The 16,558-nt window shown below is 34.4% G+C and overlaps 1 protein-coding gene across 7 annotated transcripts in view; it reads left to right on the top strand.

Annotated features, from left to right (window-relative positions):
- LOC123703462 (nuclear factor 1 B-type) overlaps positions 1 to 16,558 on the top strand; it is a 53,055-nt gene extending 36,497 nt beyond the window's left edge. The window contains exons 3-14 of one of the 7 annotated variants that reach the window (XM_045651459.1): positions 559 to 750; positions 2,702 to 2,885; positions 4,295 to 4,366; positions 6,504 to 6,548; positions 6,813 to 6,974; positions 8,734 to 8,841; positions 9,538 to 9,656; positions 10,040 to 10,148; positions 10,686 to 10,831; positions 11,258 to 11,373; positions 11,631 to 11,719; positions 11,896 to 16,558. In XM_045651459.1, the coding sequence (XP_045507415.1) occupies positions 559 to 750; positions 2,702 to 2,885; positions 4,295 to 4,366; positions 6,504 to 6,548; positions 6,813 to 6,974; positions 8,734 to 8,841; positions 9,538 to 9,656; positions 10,040 to 10,148; positions 10,686 to 10,831; positions 11,258 to 11,373; positions 11,631 to 11,719; positions 11,896 to 12,047 (1,494 nt within the window). In that variant the 3' untranslated portion in view covers positions 12,048 to 16,558. Of the gene's footprint in view, positions 1 to 558; positions 751 to 2,701; positions 2,907 to 4,294; positions 4,367 to 6,452; positions 6,549 to 6,812; positions 6,975 to 8,733; positions 8,842 to 9,537; positions 9,657 to 10,039; positions 10,149 to 10,685; positions 10,832 to 11,257; positions 11,374 to 11,630; positions 11,720 to 11,895 lie in introns of all 7 variants that reach the window. The other 6 variants (XM_045651461.1, XM_045651456.1, XM_045651458.1 and 3 more) reach the window with 6 other exon arrangements.

Genomic DNA, 16,558 nt, shown 5'->3' with positions numbered 1-16,558 from the left:
GCTCGAATACTCTCACCATCAAATATATTTTTCATCGTGGTGTGAAACGCAGGTGAGGTCCTTATAATGAGAATAATTAATACTTTATACATATTCAAAACTCATCGCTGGTATTTATAGAGTGTGGAAATTTTCGATGGGCCCTGGAGGGAAAGCACTTGAAATACTGAAGATAGCGAATTTTGCTGAAAGGAAACATTCCTTTTTAATTTTAATAAGAAAAATAACTGCATTCAAAGACTTTCGAAAATTCACTTGCTTCGACCGGGAATCGAACTAACGAAAAAAAAGGAAATTTCATTTTTAGTATAATATTCATCAGTTTAATTAATTTTTGAATTATACGTAACGCAACTATGATCTAATATGCGCCACATCGAAGCGAGCCCGGGTGCAGCAAAAGATATTATAATATAGACGATAGTAGCACACTGTTTTGCAACGCCCACGCAAGTTTATAGTTAATTTTTTACTTACAATTTATTTAAGGTATCGATCAAGCGTTGGGAACATTATTTATATTTACTTCCTCTCACACACGTCAACTAATGATTCCAGAACGAAAAAGCGGAAGTAAAACAAAAGTGGGCGTCACGGCTGCTCGGGAAACTGCGCAAGGACATCACGCAGGACTGCCGGGAGGACTTCGTGCTGAGCATCACGGGCAAGAGACCGGCTGTGTGTGTGCTGTCGAACCCGGACCAGAAGGGCAAGATGAGGCGGATAGACTGCTTGCGGCAGGCGGACAAGGTAATATGGAGAGGGGATCTAAAGTCATATTTTAAACTATAATCTGTGTCCTACAGGCTGCTGTTAAATATAGTAATAATAACCTTGAATCCAGTTCCATCAAGAAGCAACAATACCAATCATCCATCCATCCATCCATTCAGCCCGGATAAGTCCACTGTTGGACGTAGGCCTCCCCCATACTGTGCCACAGTTGCCGATCTTTGGCTTTGCTTAACCATCTGCGCCCAGCTGTCTTAACTATATCATCCGTCCATCTAGTGGGAGGGCGTCCAACAGTGCGCCGTCCGGTTCTTGGTCGCCATTCAAGGACCTGTATTCCCCAACGAGCATCGGTCCTGCGGGCTATGTGGCCTGCCCACTGCCATTTTAGTTTGGAGATTCTGAGAGCAATGTCAGTTACCTTCGTTCGTCTGCGAATTTCCGTATTGCGGATCTTGTCGCGCAGCGAAATTCCGAGCATTGCTCTCTCCATAGCTCGTTGGGTCACTCTTAATTTATTTATCAGGCCCTTTGTAAACGACCATGTCTCTGCGCCATATGTTATAACTGGCAACACACACTGGTTGTATACTTTTGTTTTTAGGCATTGCGGTATGTTTGACGAGAAGATCGTGCGTAGCTTCCCGTAAGCTGCTTACTCGCCATCATACCGATGATATCCCAGATGTTAGCTTGTATGAAATTAGATCAGCTCTCAAACAAATGAAAAACAACAAAGCCCCAGGGGAAGACGGTATTACAACTGAACTACTTAAAGCTGGTGGAAAACCAATACTACAAGTCCTACAAAGGTTATTCAATTCCGTTATCCTGAACGCTACCCCACCAGAGTCGTGGAGCAAAAGCGTAGTGGTTTTGTTTTTCAAGAAGGGTGATAAGACACTCCTAAAAAATTATAGACCTATCTCACTTTTGAGCCACATATACAAGCTTTTTTCCAGAATTTTGACAAACCGCATAACACGAAAATTGGATGACTCCCAGCCTCCCGAGCAAGCCGGTTTCCGCAAATCATTTAGTACCATGGATCATATCCACACGCTGCGGCAGATTATACAGAAGTACGAAGAGTATAATCTGCCGCTCTGTTTAGCATTCGTGGACTACCAGAAAGCGTTTGATTCGGTGGAAACCTGGGCTGTACTTCAGGCTCTTCAACGATGCAGAATAGATACTAGGTATATCGAAGTACTGAGAGGATTATATAACAAGGCCAATATGACAGTCCGTCTCCAAGACCAGAACACAAAATCAATCCCTATACGAAAAGGCGTACGACAAGGAGACGTGATCTCACCCAAGCTCTTCACTGCCACCTTAGAAGACATCTTCAAGCTTCTGGATTGGAAAGAATCAGGGATAAACATCAATGGGCGATATCTCTCTCATCTTCGGTTTGCAGACGATATAGTTCTCATGGCGGAATCTCTTGATGACCTGAAGAAAATGCTAGAAGACCTCCATAAAGTATCTCAACAGGTAGGCCTAAAGATGAATATGGATAAAACAAAGATTATGTTCAATGCCCACATCGAAGCTAAACCTGTCTCTCTGGGATGCTGTGAACTCGAAATTGTCAAGGAATATATATACCTGGGACAAACGATCCAGCTAGGTAAATCCAATTTCGAGAAGGAGATAAACCGCCGAATCCAACAATACCAATACTTTAACTTATTTTGACCTAAGATTGTTCAACGAACTCTACCAAAGAATATTTATTTACAAACGTTGACAATTTTTACATTTACAAACATTGACAATATCCACAATGGTATAGCTATAACTATCATAATTCACTCCTGAAATTATCCATTCAATGTATCTTGGCCATAACAGTTGCATAGAATTCTGCCATACTTGTCAATCCAATTTAACCTGTTTCTCCGGATTATTCACACCACCTTCAAAAGTTAGCATTTCTCTACAGAATATCCTCACATTCCAGGTGTGGCGTCTGGACCTAGTAATGGTGATTCTGTTCAAAGCGATACCGCTAGAGAGCACAGACGGGGAGAGGCTGGAGAAGCACCCAGAGTGCACGCAGCCCGGTCTCTGCGTGAACCCCTACCACATCAACGTGTCGGTCCGAGAACTGGACCTGTATCTAGCCAACTTCATCAATAGCTATGGTAATGGGAGCGGTCTGCCAGGTCTCTCGCTCTTTATTTTTGTTAAAGAAGACTGTGAGGGCATAAATGGCCTGAGTGACATTGTTGATAATTGTTAGTGGATTCTACGGGTACAATGACGTATATTTTGTTAGTAAACATTGGTTATCGTCGCCAAATTAAAAAATCTGTTTTTAAGAGAAGCAAAATGGCCAAATGGTGTTAAATGGTCACTTAGGCCGTTTATGTTTTCGCGGTCAGATTAAGATTCTCAGACAATTTCAATTTTGTTGCAAGTTTTTATTGAAGAAAGGATGTTTTTTGTTTCAAAATATACCATGGGCTGAATAAAATATGCGCTTCACAATTATAACGCAGTAGATATATGGAATTAATATTTTTTGGGTTTTTATTTTGATTCCTGTTTATGTATTACAAATACTTGGATCTTAAAACTTGTAACTTTATTAACATCGTTTTTAATGAAACTTAAAATTGAAAATTGTTTGGGAATTAAAAGTTGGTGCTTTTGTCCTTGTTATTAGTTACGACATAGATAAATAAACTATCACGTAGCAAAATACATGCATTCTTATTCAACGTATAACAAAGATTATAAAAAGAGGGAGATGTAACAACTAACAAGTAACATTTGCAAAAGAATATTGACAAAAACGAGACGAGACATTAAAAGTACAACATACTTAGATAATACTAGATAATATTAGTACAGATTGTATATTCTATGTTATACAATTCTTTGATTCAAGTTTCATTTTGAGATAAATAATAAGTACTATAAATTGTAATGACATTCAAAAATATGCTATCTGTACATAAAATAAGATGTAAAACCTTGAGAATAATACAAGGAAATGCTACTGAATATTAACGACTTCAAAACGGATTTAAAATGTGATCTATGGACAATATTATGAATTACAATACCAGCATTCAGCCATATCATTTCTTATTTAAAAAAAATGTGTGCGTGTGTTAGTGTACACACGTAAGAAGTGAAACTTCTTTATGACCATATTTTTCAAAAAATAAAAACTATATGCTACTTTACAAAAATACGTCGAATCACGCATAGTAGGGATAAAAAAAAGATTGCGCGTAACGGAAAAATGTCACGCGTAACGAAAAAATGTTACACTAAATTGTTTTCCAACCCCGATAAAGAAGTTTCTCTTCAATAAGTATAGATATATTATGTCGCACACAAAACTAAATCTAGTGAACATTTATTGAATTGAACTAGCCATTCAATTAACAGCCAATACTCTTTCCCTCTTTATTAAACGACGATATTCAACGTTTCAAAACCTCTCTGTTATAAAGTTTAAAAATGTTATGAAGCCTTTAATCTCTATTAGTCTATATATTACGTTAAATGCATGTTATAGTATCAAATGGGAATGTTTCAGATATTCTAAGCGGCTCCCTTTCGCCTCACCCCCCTAGGGATAAAGAGAATGAACATGAGGCAAAAAATAAAGGTAAATCCGACTAGAGTCGGTGTCGTGTCGTGTCGTATCCGTTACGGTCACTGAGAATGAGTTTTCGCACGCTTATAGTTGGAGAGGTGGTTGCAAATTTTAAAAACAAAATGATCTTGGGATTATTTTAATTTTTTTGTGATAATAGAGTGAGGAAACGTTTTGGCAGGTTTATACCTGTAAATACTAATTGGTACATGGATATAGTTCCGAATAATGTAACAACTTTATAATTATACAATGTTTGTAGGTATACATTAAAATAATTACATATTGTAATATACAGTACATAGTACATTCATGGGATTAATAGTTAAATTTCTATAAAATTACTATTATATTGCAACCACCGCTTGATCTATGTTGTTTATTTTGCATGTAACAATTTTGTTTATTAAGCTTTTATCTATTTCTATTAACATCTGTACGAGATTTTTAATCTATAGTAGTTAAAATAAAGTATATATTCCTAACAATTGTTATTATAGATCTTTTCGATACGTAATTCGTATTTTCTTAAGACATCAACTTAATTTTCATTTTTAGTCAAAAAAGAAAACCATTTTTTGCAACAGTATTAAGTAAAAAGTATTGTAGCGTAAGTAGTTATGTATGTAATTAGATTCTTTATCTATCCCAACATTACCTTTTATTTTTATATAATAGATTAATAGTTTGCTCCACGTTTTAATTTATTGGTTCAGAAAACTTACTAAAACTATTCCACATAAATCTTCACATGATTTTCGCATTTATAGCGCAAGTTTTTGTGTTTATATATTTTTGTAATTAAATCAGAAAGAAATTTATCATCTCGACCCTGCGCTATATTCGAGATACGAGAAGTTACGTCTTTGTTTCTATATTATTTATAATTATTAGTCGCATTAATTTTATTTCATATTTAAATCAAGTTTTTTTCCGCAAAAATTTACAAATTTAAGCAAAAATTTATGTTTTTCAGAGCTGTGCTTATATTATGTTTCCATTGTATGTTTTCATTAAAAATCATTCTCAGTACTGTAGCGAAATTGATTGGTGTTTGCACATTTAGTAAGTTATTTTCGTGCATTAAACCCCATTGGCTTGCACCCACACTCATGCTTATGAATTTGATCAAATAATTTGATTATCTGTAGTTGGTGTTCCTTCTCTTTCTATTTAATCTGTGCTCTTTTAAAATTCAATGATAGTATTTTGTTATCTCTGCTTGTTTAAAAAAAATGCTTAATAATCGAGCAAGAAGCTTAAATCTAATACACTGGAGATTGCACTATGGACGCCTGGTTGTTTTTTGTCCCTTTCACACCTAACTTGGCAAGTTGGTGTGAAAGGGATGAAGGAACAACCAGGCGTCATTCAAGGTCATACCTTCCCGTGACAAGTCAACGTCCATAGTGCAATCTCCAGTGTATTAGATATAAGCTTCTTGTAATCGAGTGTGATTGCATTCTTTTTTTTATTAATGTGTGAGTGAGAAAAAATGCGAGCAATTTTCATTCGTGTATTTTTCTTAAATTTATTTTTGGCGCGAGTTTCATGTAATACATATTTTCAAATTGCAATAAGGCAAATATAATAGGTTTTGAACCTATGTTCAACTGTTGACTACTAAAATTTTTAAAAGAGCACAAATACCTTTTTGTGATTTTGTTGTTGTTTGTTGATTGATTATATGAAATTTGGTATAATGGTATACATTTTTGATCTATTTGGTATAATTCCATCCACTATAGTTTTTACTACTCTAAGTAATTCTTATGATCATGACCTAGTTTAAGAAAATATTTAGTGTAACCTCTTTTTAAAATAGTCTGTTATTTATAATTTCATTGTGAAATAGCAATGGAATGTAAATAGTAATTTATGTCCCTTCTCTTTGTTAAAGAAAGGTGATGAAAATTTTAAATTATTCACTATTTCATCACCTTTTATCACAAGTTATAATATAATCCGCCCCAATAAATGATCGATTTAAGTTTACCATTTTTGAATCGATTGTTAATTGGCGCGGGTTATACTTGGAGGTGACGTCACATTAACTAAGTAGTATATAAGCCATAATGTGTGGATTCGTGGCTTTCAGGCTATACCCACAATCCGTACAATGGTGTTATATGCAACGATATTATTCTAGCGACCGGCGTCTTCTCGTCAAAGGAATTATGGAAATTGTCAAAAGGTATGTGTTTGAATATCATTTAAAGTTTTGTTTATCTCTGTATAATATGAGATTATAATGGATGCTTAATGATTTATAATCTATTGCTAATTTCTTTGTATTTTTTAATTGCTCTATTTTACACGGACTGCAAGCACTTTAGTACATTTTAATGTGTTTCTTTATCTTTAACTATTAAAAATTATGCTTCTGTAACCTTTGCTGAGTTCTGAACTAAACAACACTGAGAAACATACTATTAATTAAAAAAATAATCTACTCCAGCATCAATCCTCCAAGAGACCGGTTCGGAGTCGCCGAGCGGTTCAGGCGGCGGCATCAAACTGGAGTCGACATACTACGGGTACAACAGCCCGGCGCCGCCCGCCTTCGAGCCGCCCGCGGATAGAGGCACCCCATCCACCATGCTTGTTGGACAGTGCTTTAGTGAGTTAGATATAGCTTTTTTGTGTGTTTTGTGCACCGTACTTTAAAAAAATGTTTTTTTTTGTTTTTGATTTTTTTGTCCACCGTACCTTGTTAAAAAGTTAGGCACAGCCCTGGTTCGAGATTTTTTGGGGTTTACACTGTAAAAAATACGCTACACTATTGTATACAAAAAAAAAACACTATAAAAATGTCCGGGTAGTAATCCTACTGCAAAAAAACATCATAATTTTAAAAACTTTGTTGTGTATAACATTTGTTCATCAAAATTTTTACGTATTCTCGTATACATCCTTTATTTAAAAAAAATATTTATAATGAATACCTACTGAACACACATAGAAAATATGATACTTATTCGATTCAAACTTGTGTTCTCCTTAATAAAAGATTAATTGTTTATAAGCATTTAACTCGCCATTTATAAAATCAATTTAATGAATGATCGATCATAATATTCATAACATGCGTCTAAAAATGTAAGTGTTCGAAAACAATTAAATAATAAACAATGAAAATATTAAAGTACGAGATCTGATTACAAAAATTATTTGCGTATTTTATTTGTTATTTTTAGAAAACGTTAAGTGCACGTGTAGCCTATAGTAAGTTCTCAATTGTTTTATGCAATATTAATATTCATTAGATGCAGATTAACAGAATATTACATTAAAATTAATATGACTTTATTCTTTGTAAACTGCATACATGGCCGTATTGTACGATCCTTTGACAGATTTTAGATATTTTGCACTACATTACATACATTTTCTACCTACATCACGAAGCTTATGTAAATTACTTCTCTATATAAAATATTAATATAATTATTACTTCTCTGTATACAATATCATTCGACTTTATGTTTTGGAATCAGAAAACTACGCTGTTATATTTTTAATCTTTCATTGTTCCTTTATGGACAACTGTGATCAGTCTTGTGTAGGAATCGACGATTTTATATATTTTTATGTCTGGAGATAATTAGGCGGCTGGAGAGTACCTACTACTTTTCACCGCGGTGAAATATCCTATTGTCATTCTTATGCAGATAGTTTTTACTAAGCGTAACTCAATCCGGCTCTTGGACTATAAAGTTATTTATGCACACCGCGTAGGTCGCTATATATAGCGTGCGTGTGATTCAGTGATAGTTGATGTAAAGGTTAATGTACGGTGTTTGGTTGTAATTAGTGTTTTGGATGCATTATAATGCTGTTTGTACTTAAATGGTTATGTTTTTGAAGTTTTGTGTTGGTAGAATGAAAGAAAAGAAATTACTGCTTGCTAAATCTTAAACTGAAAATTATGATAAAAAATTACAAAAATATAGAAAGGTATGAAAATGCATAAAAGATTTATCGCTATTTGTATTTCTTTTCAAATGTAGATGTTTATCTGAACAAAAATTAACATTCTAGGTGACCAGTGCAGTTAATGTAAATACAGAATTATGAATTTTTAAACATATCGTTCAATCTAGCAATATTTCTATATTAATGAAGTTTTTGTTAGGCTTTCTATACGTATAAGATATAAAAAGCGTATAATATATTACAGTCTGCTCTACTTATAATATATTATAGTCTGCTCTACTAGCACTTAAACTATTTTATGTCCGTGTGTAATCCCGCGAATCTAACGTAGTTTTATAATTTTGTTCCAAAATTATCCTATTACAACATTCAAACAAATCTAACTATATTTACCTACATTAGATTTTCTGTTAAATTTTTATTGTAATTATCATATTTTCCAGGTATTCCGCACAGTTCTGCGAGTCTGAGCGCTGCGCAGGCGCCGCTAGTGCCTTCAAACACAATATTCTACCAACACGCACCACCTCCCACAGATACACATCCTACTTGTAAGTTTTTAATTAAATACAGATTATAAATAATTTTATTTTAGTGCCATCTAGTGGTGGAAAAGATGAAGTATAAAAAATAAATATGTGGGTAGATAAAAAGTTGTTAAATAATGTTGTTTTAGCGCTAAATAGTTTTATAATATATGAAGAAGCATATTTCATGCTTTTTCTGATTGGAAATGTTACTGTGAATCTGTAAACACTGAAAAAAGCGTGTGTGCTGAACACATGTGCCAGTGAAACTTCTTTACAAAGATTCAAAGATCCCAAAATCGTCGCTTCACTCCATGACATGACGGTATTGCCATGACGCGACCATAAATTTTTACTCTCAACGCGCCTAGTAAAGTTTCAGTTCAAAATCCGCTTACAATTTGATACATAATTTTCGGTCGAATATTGTACTGTGGTTTGTAAGGATTTGTAAGGATGCATAAACACTATTTACTTATAGATTATAAATAACTAGCTTTCCGCCCGCGGCTTCGCCCGCTTTGTCTAAAACATAATAAATTATATACTAAAACCTTCCTCTTGAATCACTCTATCTATTAAAAAAAAAAGCATCAAAATCCGTTGCGTAGTTTAAGCATACATAGGGACATAGGGACCGAGAAAGCAACTTTATTTTATACTATGTAGTGATGATAACAAATTGTAACTTCAGTTAAGACAATAAATTATTAATTCTAGCATCAGAAGCGCTATCGAACCAACACTCGAGCAAGTACGACAGCACGCCGCAGGACTCGCTCGGCGACTTCGTCACGTTCGTGTGCCAGGAGCCGCCCACTGATGTTCAGCAGTTACAAGTTAGTGGGCTTTTTGTACATTTTTTGTTGTTTTTTCAAGTTATATGTGTTTCTTTGTAAAGTTATATTAACATACTGCATGGCTTATATATTTTCTCTATCTGGATTTTGATATTTAATGTATTTTTTTTTAATTTGAGTGTAATAAAAATGGAATGATTTGATAGGATTTTATTTTCAGAATAATTCTCAATAGGCTGTAAAATTCGATTATTTTTTTCCATAATTTACTCATATATTTTTAGCTTACCATATACAGACATAAAGATAAAAAAATATCATTTTTCTCTCTGCCTTTAAAAATGAAATATTACTCTAAACCATTAATCGTCATCACATTATATAATTCCTTAATTAAAATACCATTTTATAATGATTTCCAGGTACACAGTTTATCCAGGAGTCCAAAGCCAGCGTATTTCAGCAGCTCGATGTTACCCCCACCACCTTTACCACCCATGGCCAGACCTGTCGCGATAATTAGATCTACTGGTGAGATTTAGATTATTTAATTTAGTCGTTGACGCACTAAAACCTTGTAAAATAATTAATGTAGTTAAAAACAAAAAAACATGCTGAAACTCTTGAAATTGTATATTCACCGATCCTTGATAATTGTACAAAATAAGAATTCAATCTGCCCGTTTAAAGCGAGTCAAAATAGTGTCTAAAGGGCTACCTATAAACATACAGGTGAAGCTAATCCATACTTAATATTATAAATGCGAAAGTAACTCTGTCTGTCTGTTACTCAATCATGCCTTAACTACTGAACCAATTTGCATGAAACTTGGTATAGAGATATTTTGATACCCGAGAAAGGACATAGGATAGGTTTTATCCCGGAAATCCTACGGGAATGGGAACTATGCGGGTTTTTCTTTGACTGCGCGGGCGATGCCGCGGTTGGAAAGCTAGTATGTTAATAAATAAATGGCTTTGCAAAAAACATTTCTGAAACATCTCATTTCGTGGCTGTTTATTCATTGTGTAGTAATTGTAGTAAAATAAACCCATTACACTTTGTAGCGAGTGAGCTGGGCGCAGGCGTGGGCTCCCCGTCCCCCGAGGTGCGGTCCCCGAGCGGGTCCCCGCGGCGCCGCTCCCCGCACCCCTACCGCGAGTGTCATCCCCCCATCTCGCACTTCAACCACTTCCATTCGCAGCCGCAGCAGGTAAGGGTCAAAGTGGCGAAAGTGGTGGTAAAAGTGATGGTAAAAGTCATGGTAAAAGTGGTGGTAAAATGGTGGTAAAAGTGAAGGTAAAAGTCATGGTAAAAGTGATAGTGGTGAAAATAAAGTGGTAAAAGATAAATGATACAAGTGAAGAGGTAAAAGTAAACGTAAAAGTGGTACAAGTAAAAACGAGTATAAGTTAAAGTCATCTATAACTTTTGTCTATAACGTTGTAAATGTAAAAGTCGTAAAAACAAAACTGGTAATGGAAAAAGTTAAAAGAAATTGGAGGCAAGAGTAAAATACATATGTAATCTTCATCGATAAACTAATTTTAACTGCGCTTTTCACAGTAGTTATCAAAAATAATAATTTACAAATGTTACAAAAAAAGTACGCAGAACTTATTTATTCCATATTTCTCAGGTGTTCAGCTACGGTTCGCTAGGCGGGGGTGCGGTAGTGTCCGGTGGTGGGGGCGGGTCCCCTCCCGGAGGGCTTGGCCTCTACGCGCCCAGACAGCCGCCTAGGGCTCCGCCAAGGTGAGTGGCTTATAAAATATAGGTTAACTAAGTCACAGAAAAAACTTTAAGCTAATTTCTAATTCGTTGATGACTGATGTTCAAGCTAAGACACAGGTTAACTCAATCAAGTTATTTCGAGGCAAACGTCAAATTTTCAACTACCCGTATTTTTATTGAAAAATTCATTTCAATAAAGTGTAATAGTATATTAGTATGTAATATCTTATTTACGCATTTTAATTTATTTTTAACTTATTTGTTCTTCAAAATTTCAGGTGGAACGCCCCATTCCCAACATTAGAAGAAGAATTCAATATAATGACAGCTCCGACGGGCACAGATCACGTGGTGCTTCTAGATGACGGTACTTATCAATAAAGTTTTGTTAATAGAGAATTATACGAGGTATAAACCTCGTACATAAGTAGTAAATGTTACAACAAACATATTTGAGTAGATAGAAATTAGATTATAACTAGTTTATATTCACAATGTATCTGTACAACTCATCATAGGCACACGATGCCTATCCATTCAAAGTCGGTAACTTTGTGTTCACAGAGCGTTTCTTCCACTCGAACGTGATAACATCAGACACGACGGCCATGGACACGACCGGGAGCAACGTCCAGTCGGTGGTGGACACGGACGACATCGCGCCGGACAAGGCGCCGGACCTGCGCTCGCCGTGATGCTCGCAGGCGGGGGACGCGTCCGCCCCGGCCGACGGCTCGGCCGCGACTGTGCTCCGGTGGACCCCCGCGCCCCTCCCGCACTGGCGGCCCGTCCCGCACCGCGCCCTCTGATTCGAATTTCAAACGGAATTCGAACATCGAACATTTTCATTTTTGACAATAAAATTTATTCGCTGTACAGAATAATTTTTTCTACGTAGTGTACATATTATGTTGGCATGTAGTTTAGTTCCGTGACTTTGTACAGACGTCACCTATTTATTTGTAACGCCATCTAGTGGACTATTTTAATAACTGGTAAATCTGTTATGAAAGTTATAAAAAACAATTATATTCTAATATTTTTATAGAATATGACGAATATGACGAAAGCCTTCCAGTAATTTAGTGAATATTGAACGATGCCGCTTCTATCATTGTTTCGCTGACCTGTAAGGCAGTTTGATGCTTCCAATAATCGATTGAAAGTGTGATACGTTGTTTTCATTTCGTTGTTTAAAAGAATAGATAAGTCTAATGTTTTATTGAGATTTTTTTTAACTTATTGAACGATTTATGAAAGACGAGCCTTGCTTATGAATTTAGTTTAGTTGTATATTTAGAAATGGTTGTCAATTTTTGATCGTTTGTCAATCCGATGACCTGGGAGGAGGTTTGCAGTGTACCTCTAGAGCGGTAGCTGTGTGACTTTATAATAAATTAGGGAATGTTAATTGCTTGTTAGTTGTAATAAAATGGTTGTTTTCGGATTGATGACGATAAGAAGTTGCTTCTGGTAGATCGACGTGTGTCGAGGGACATATAGGTGCCTTTCGTAAAGTATGATAACTTTATTATAGGACTTATAATTGTAGTGTTCATCAATCCATCCGATTATTGTTTGTGTAGGGATGTTTTGTGAGCGGAGTGTTGGGTTTGTCGTACTAGAGAACAAAAAAAAAACTATACCTAAGCGATTTTAAGACATTAAAAACCGTATAATACGAGTTTAGTTTGTATCCTTTTTTTGTCTCTTATTGAAATTACATTATGTTATTTGAATATTTGCTGTGTTCCAGTTTTTTCTATCTTATAAATTATACATACAATATGGCATACCCAACATTTCTAAACGCAAAACACCGTTAGAGCTTTTTATACTTACTTTCGAAAAAAATATTTTCAATTTATCATCGCAATCCCGTGGCCATACGAAAGAAGCTAGTCATTAGATTAACAATGTAAATTAATACTTAAATTAAAGAAAATATTTACATTTATAGAGACCCCCTTACATTTATTAGTAAGGGGTAACTGTGGCCAAATTACATGATAAAGTATAAATATATATACACAGTTTCATAGAATAAGGATGCGTTGGCAGAATTCAGTAGTGTGTTTAATCAAGTGGTGTGCCTTCGATTTGAATTAAAAAAAGAACAATAAAAAAATTGAATCGTCATATTTTTGAAATTCGAATTAATTTTTTTAGCTTCGCTTGATCGGTCTGTAATCTACAGATAAAAAATAGTGGTTATTCTAACCCGTCAAAATTAGCGCGAAAAAAGGAATGTGCAAAGAAAAATTTACGATAGACTCACTCAATACTATAACACAAATTATAGCGCCAGAACTTGATGAAAATAAGAGTTTTTAAAATTGTAAGCGTAGTCTTCATACAACAGCGAGAGAATATATTTAATGAAATGATTCGTAAAATAATAAATCTTTCTCATACTTGACAAGGCACGCTACCTGATTTTTCAGTCATATGGTTTTGATGTCAACTATTAGGTTCCTAAAATTTTTATATGTGTCTTTTATTTGCACGCCAATTTCCGCTAAGACTACATACACACAGTGCTTGCAAAATTAATTTTTCTACAGACTAAAAATAAAAATTTGACTCATGAACTATTTGTGATAGTATACTCGACTCGACTAATATTGAATTGGCGTGTAAATAAAGGATTATATAATCCGTTAGGTGCCATGTATACAGGCTGATGCCATTTACGTTCTGAGATTTTTATTCGGTTGCCCTTTTATAATTAGTATAGTATAGATACATAGCAATAATCGAAAAGCAATAAATTATTATTACGAATCAGCTTTAGTTAAGCTAGAAATTGATACTGACGTAGTTCAATGGTATTTGACACGCAATATTTTTTCTATAGAGAGGGAACTGAGTTCCGTGTTTAAGCAGTTTGGTACAATTTATATGTAGCTGTTCACAGACTATAGATTATATACTATACTACAGCTATATTAGTTCATCTAGGGAGCGAAGAATTAGTCAATTGCTAGCTATAGACATTAGAGATTATACCAGAAAATTTAATAGTGACGTCACGTAAGGCTTAACGTTCGTTCGGGTTACCACCACAATTTCGTCGTGTTATAATCGGAGAGGCTAACATTGGAGTGAAGTCTGTTTGTGACGAATTTAAACGCTCATTGGTGCCGAATATTCTAGACTGTGATTAAAATTGTTCATTCTGGACGTGTCTTATATTGAAATAGTTGTTTTGTATGATTGGCTACGACGCTCGCTAGAGCCACGGCGGAAGGATAGATTTAACAGAACGATACATGTTGTATGAAATGCATTTGTTTATGACAAAGGGATGCGTAAGGGAATCAGAGAGATGTTAACTTTTTTATTGACAGTGTCTGTAGATTCAGTAGTATTTTATTAATAGCTTTGCAATAGCGTGTGCGTGTGACAAACGTCATGCGGCAAGCGTGCGTTTGTGACGGCTCGTGTGGATTCGGAAACGATGCGTTTGTCACAGCACAGACTTGTTCTAATTTTTAATTAGCACCATTGTTACGATATGGAGTAATAATTGAAAGCCTAAACATTATGTGCCTTAGATACAACAATATTGTATATTTATGATGCGTTCTATACAACGTGCTAACTAGAAATAAATAATTAACGTTATTTTGAAAGCCTGAAACTTGTACATTCATTATTAGAGTTCATTTCTGCGAAGGCTTAAGAATCTACCAATTTCGTATTACCTGTGCTGATTTGTGACTTACTGTCCGATTGTTTCTCGTTTGATTTCTCTCCTCGATTATACGAAAGTTCCACTGTTTGACATTGTGTACTGGGCACCCAGCAGTCTGGAATTTTATTTCGAATCCAGAGTTGAAAACCTCGTCTTAATATTATCTTACGATTAAGTAACGCTTCTACGCGTAGTTTCGCTGATTAATAAATACTTCTAATATATTCTATAATTTTAGTACTTACCTACATTGTACCCATTTACCAGTGTATATTTTACTGACGTGTATATCTTAATCTATGCGACTTCGATTAGGCTCGCTTTTATTTCGACTAGACCCTCTACCTTTTAATTCCCGCGATGCTTTTTTACATTATTATCAATTGACGCTCGTGTTTCGAGCACGTTCATTTCTAACAAATATATTTATAAAGAAACAAAAATCCGTCTTTATAAGTTTTGGATTTCTGAAATTAAATAACATACATACGTAAATAAAGATTAATTAAGGATAATTAACCGTTAGAGAAATACTCCTAGTTATGAATTTTGTTAGTTTGTCAATTTAATCGTGCAATTATGAATTGTGTAGCGAATTTATTAATTATTTTTTAAGTGTACCGTTGTGTCAGTCACAATTTCTTTCGTCTGTAAATATATTTTGGAGTGTATTTATAATTTTCATTTGTAAAATTAAAAGTAGAGAATTAAGATTATCATTTGTTTGTCCTTACCATTATTTTTAGATGTTTTATTGATTATTTTTATGTTTTTTTCATACTTGTGTTAATTACCGTGCATGTTAAATCAAATGACTTATTCCAAAGTGAATTGAAGGAAACTAAGAACACCAAAACGTTTATAATTTATAAGTTGTTTGATTTTCATGTGAATTAAACTAAGGATAGACTTGTAAAAATGTTATAACATGTATTTTTAACCTATACATAGTAAGATATTTATAGAATTTTAGTCGTTTAATTATTTCGAACGACTTGTTATAAAGAAAATTGGTGCTTAAAGCTTAAAACAAATATGAAAGGCACATTCGTGCTGTGTGTGTATTGTCAGGAGGTGGAGCATTTTGACATAGCATGCGTTGTTATGCCCGTATATTGCGCTAAGTTGTTTATATAATAAGCTATACATTTTTATTTAACAAAATACCTTTATTTATTAAGTTTCATAATTACATAAACAAACATAATACACAAAATGTATCTTTGTTTATTTTACGTATTTCAAACAAAAAATAATGTACATATTATTTAACGCTTTTATAACAACGCCATCTAGTGGTAGAAGAAACTAACTCTTGACGCCTTTACAAGGTTACGTCGCACAAAAATTGCACAAAATATAAGTTTTTTAAATGCCTTTTTAATACAATTAATTAAACAGTTTGGCGCAGATATACGAGCAATTATAATAATGTAGGTAAACTTTGCTCAATATCTATGAAAACTGAAAAGTGTTACAGTTGATGCAATACAAACAAACAAACAATTA

This window comes from Colias croceus, chromosome 26, assembly GCF_905220415.1.
Source record: "Colias croceus chromosome 26, ilColCroc2.1".
Lineage (NCBI taxonomy): Eukaryota > Metazoa > Arthropoda > Insecta > Lepidoptera > Pieridae > Colias > Colias croceus.
The sequence above is the reverse complement of the archived record's forward strand: the minus strand, read 5'-3'. Positions and strand labels throughout refer to the sequence as shown.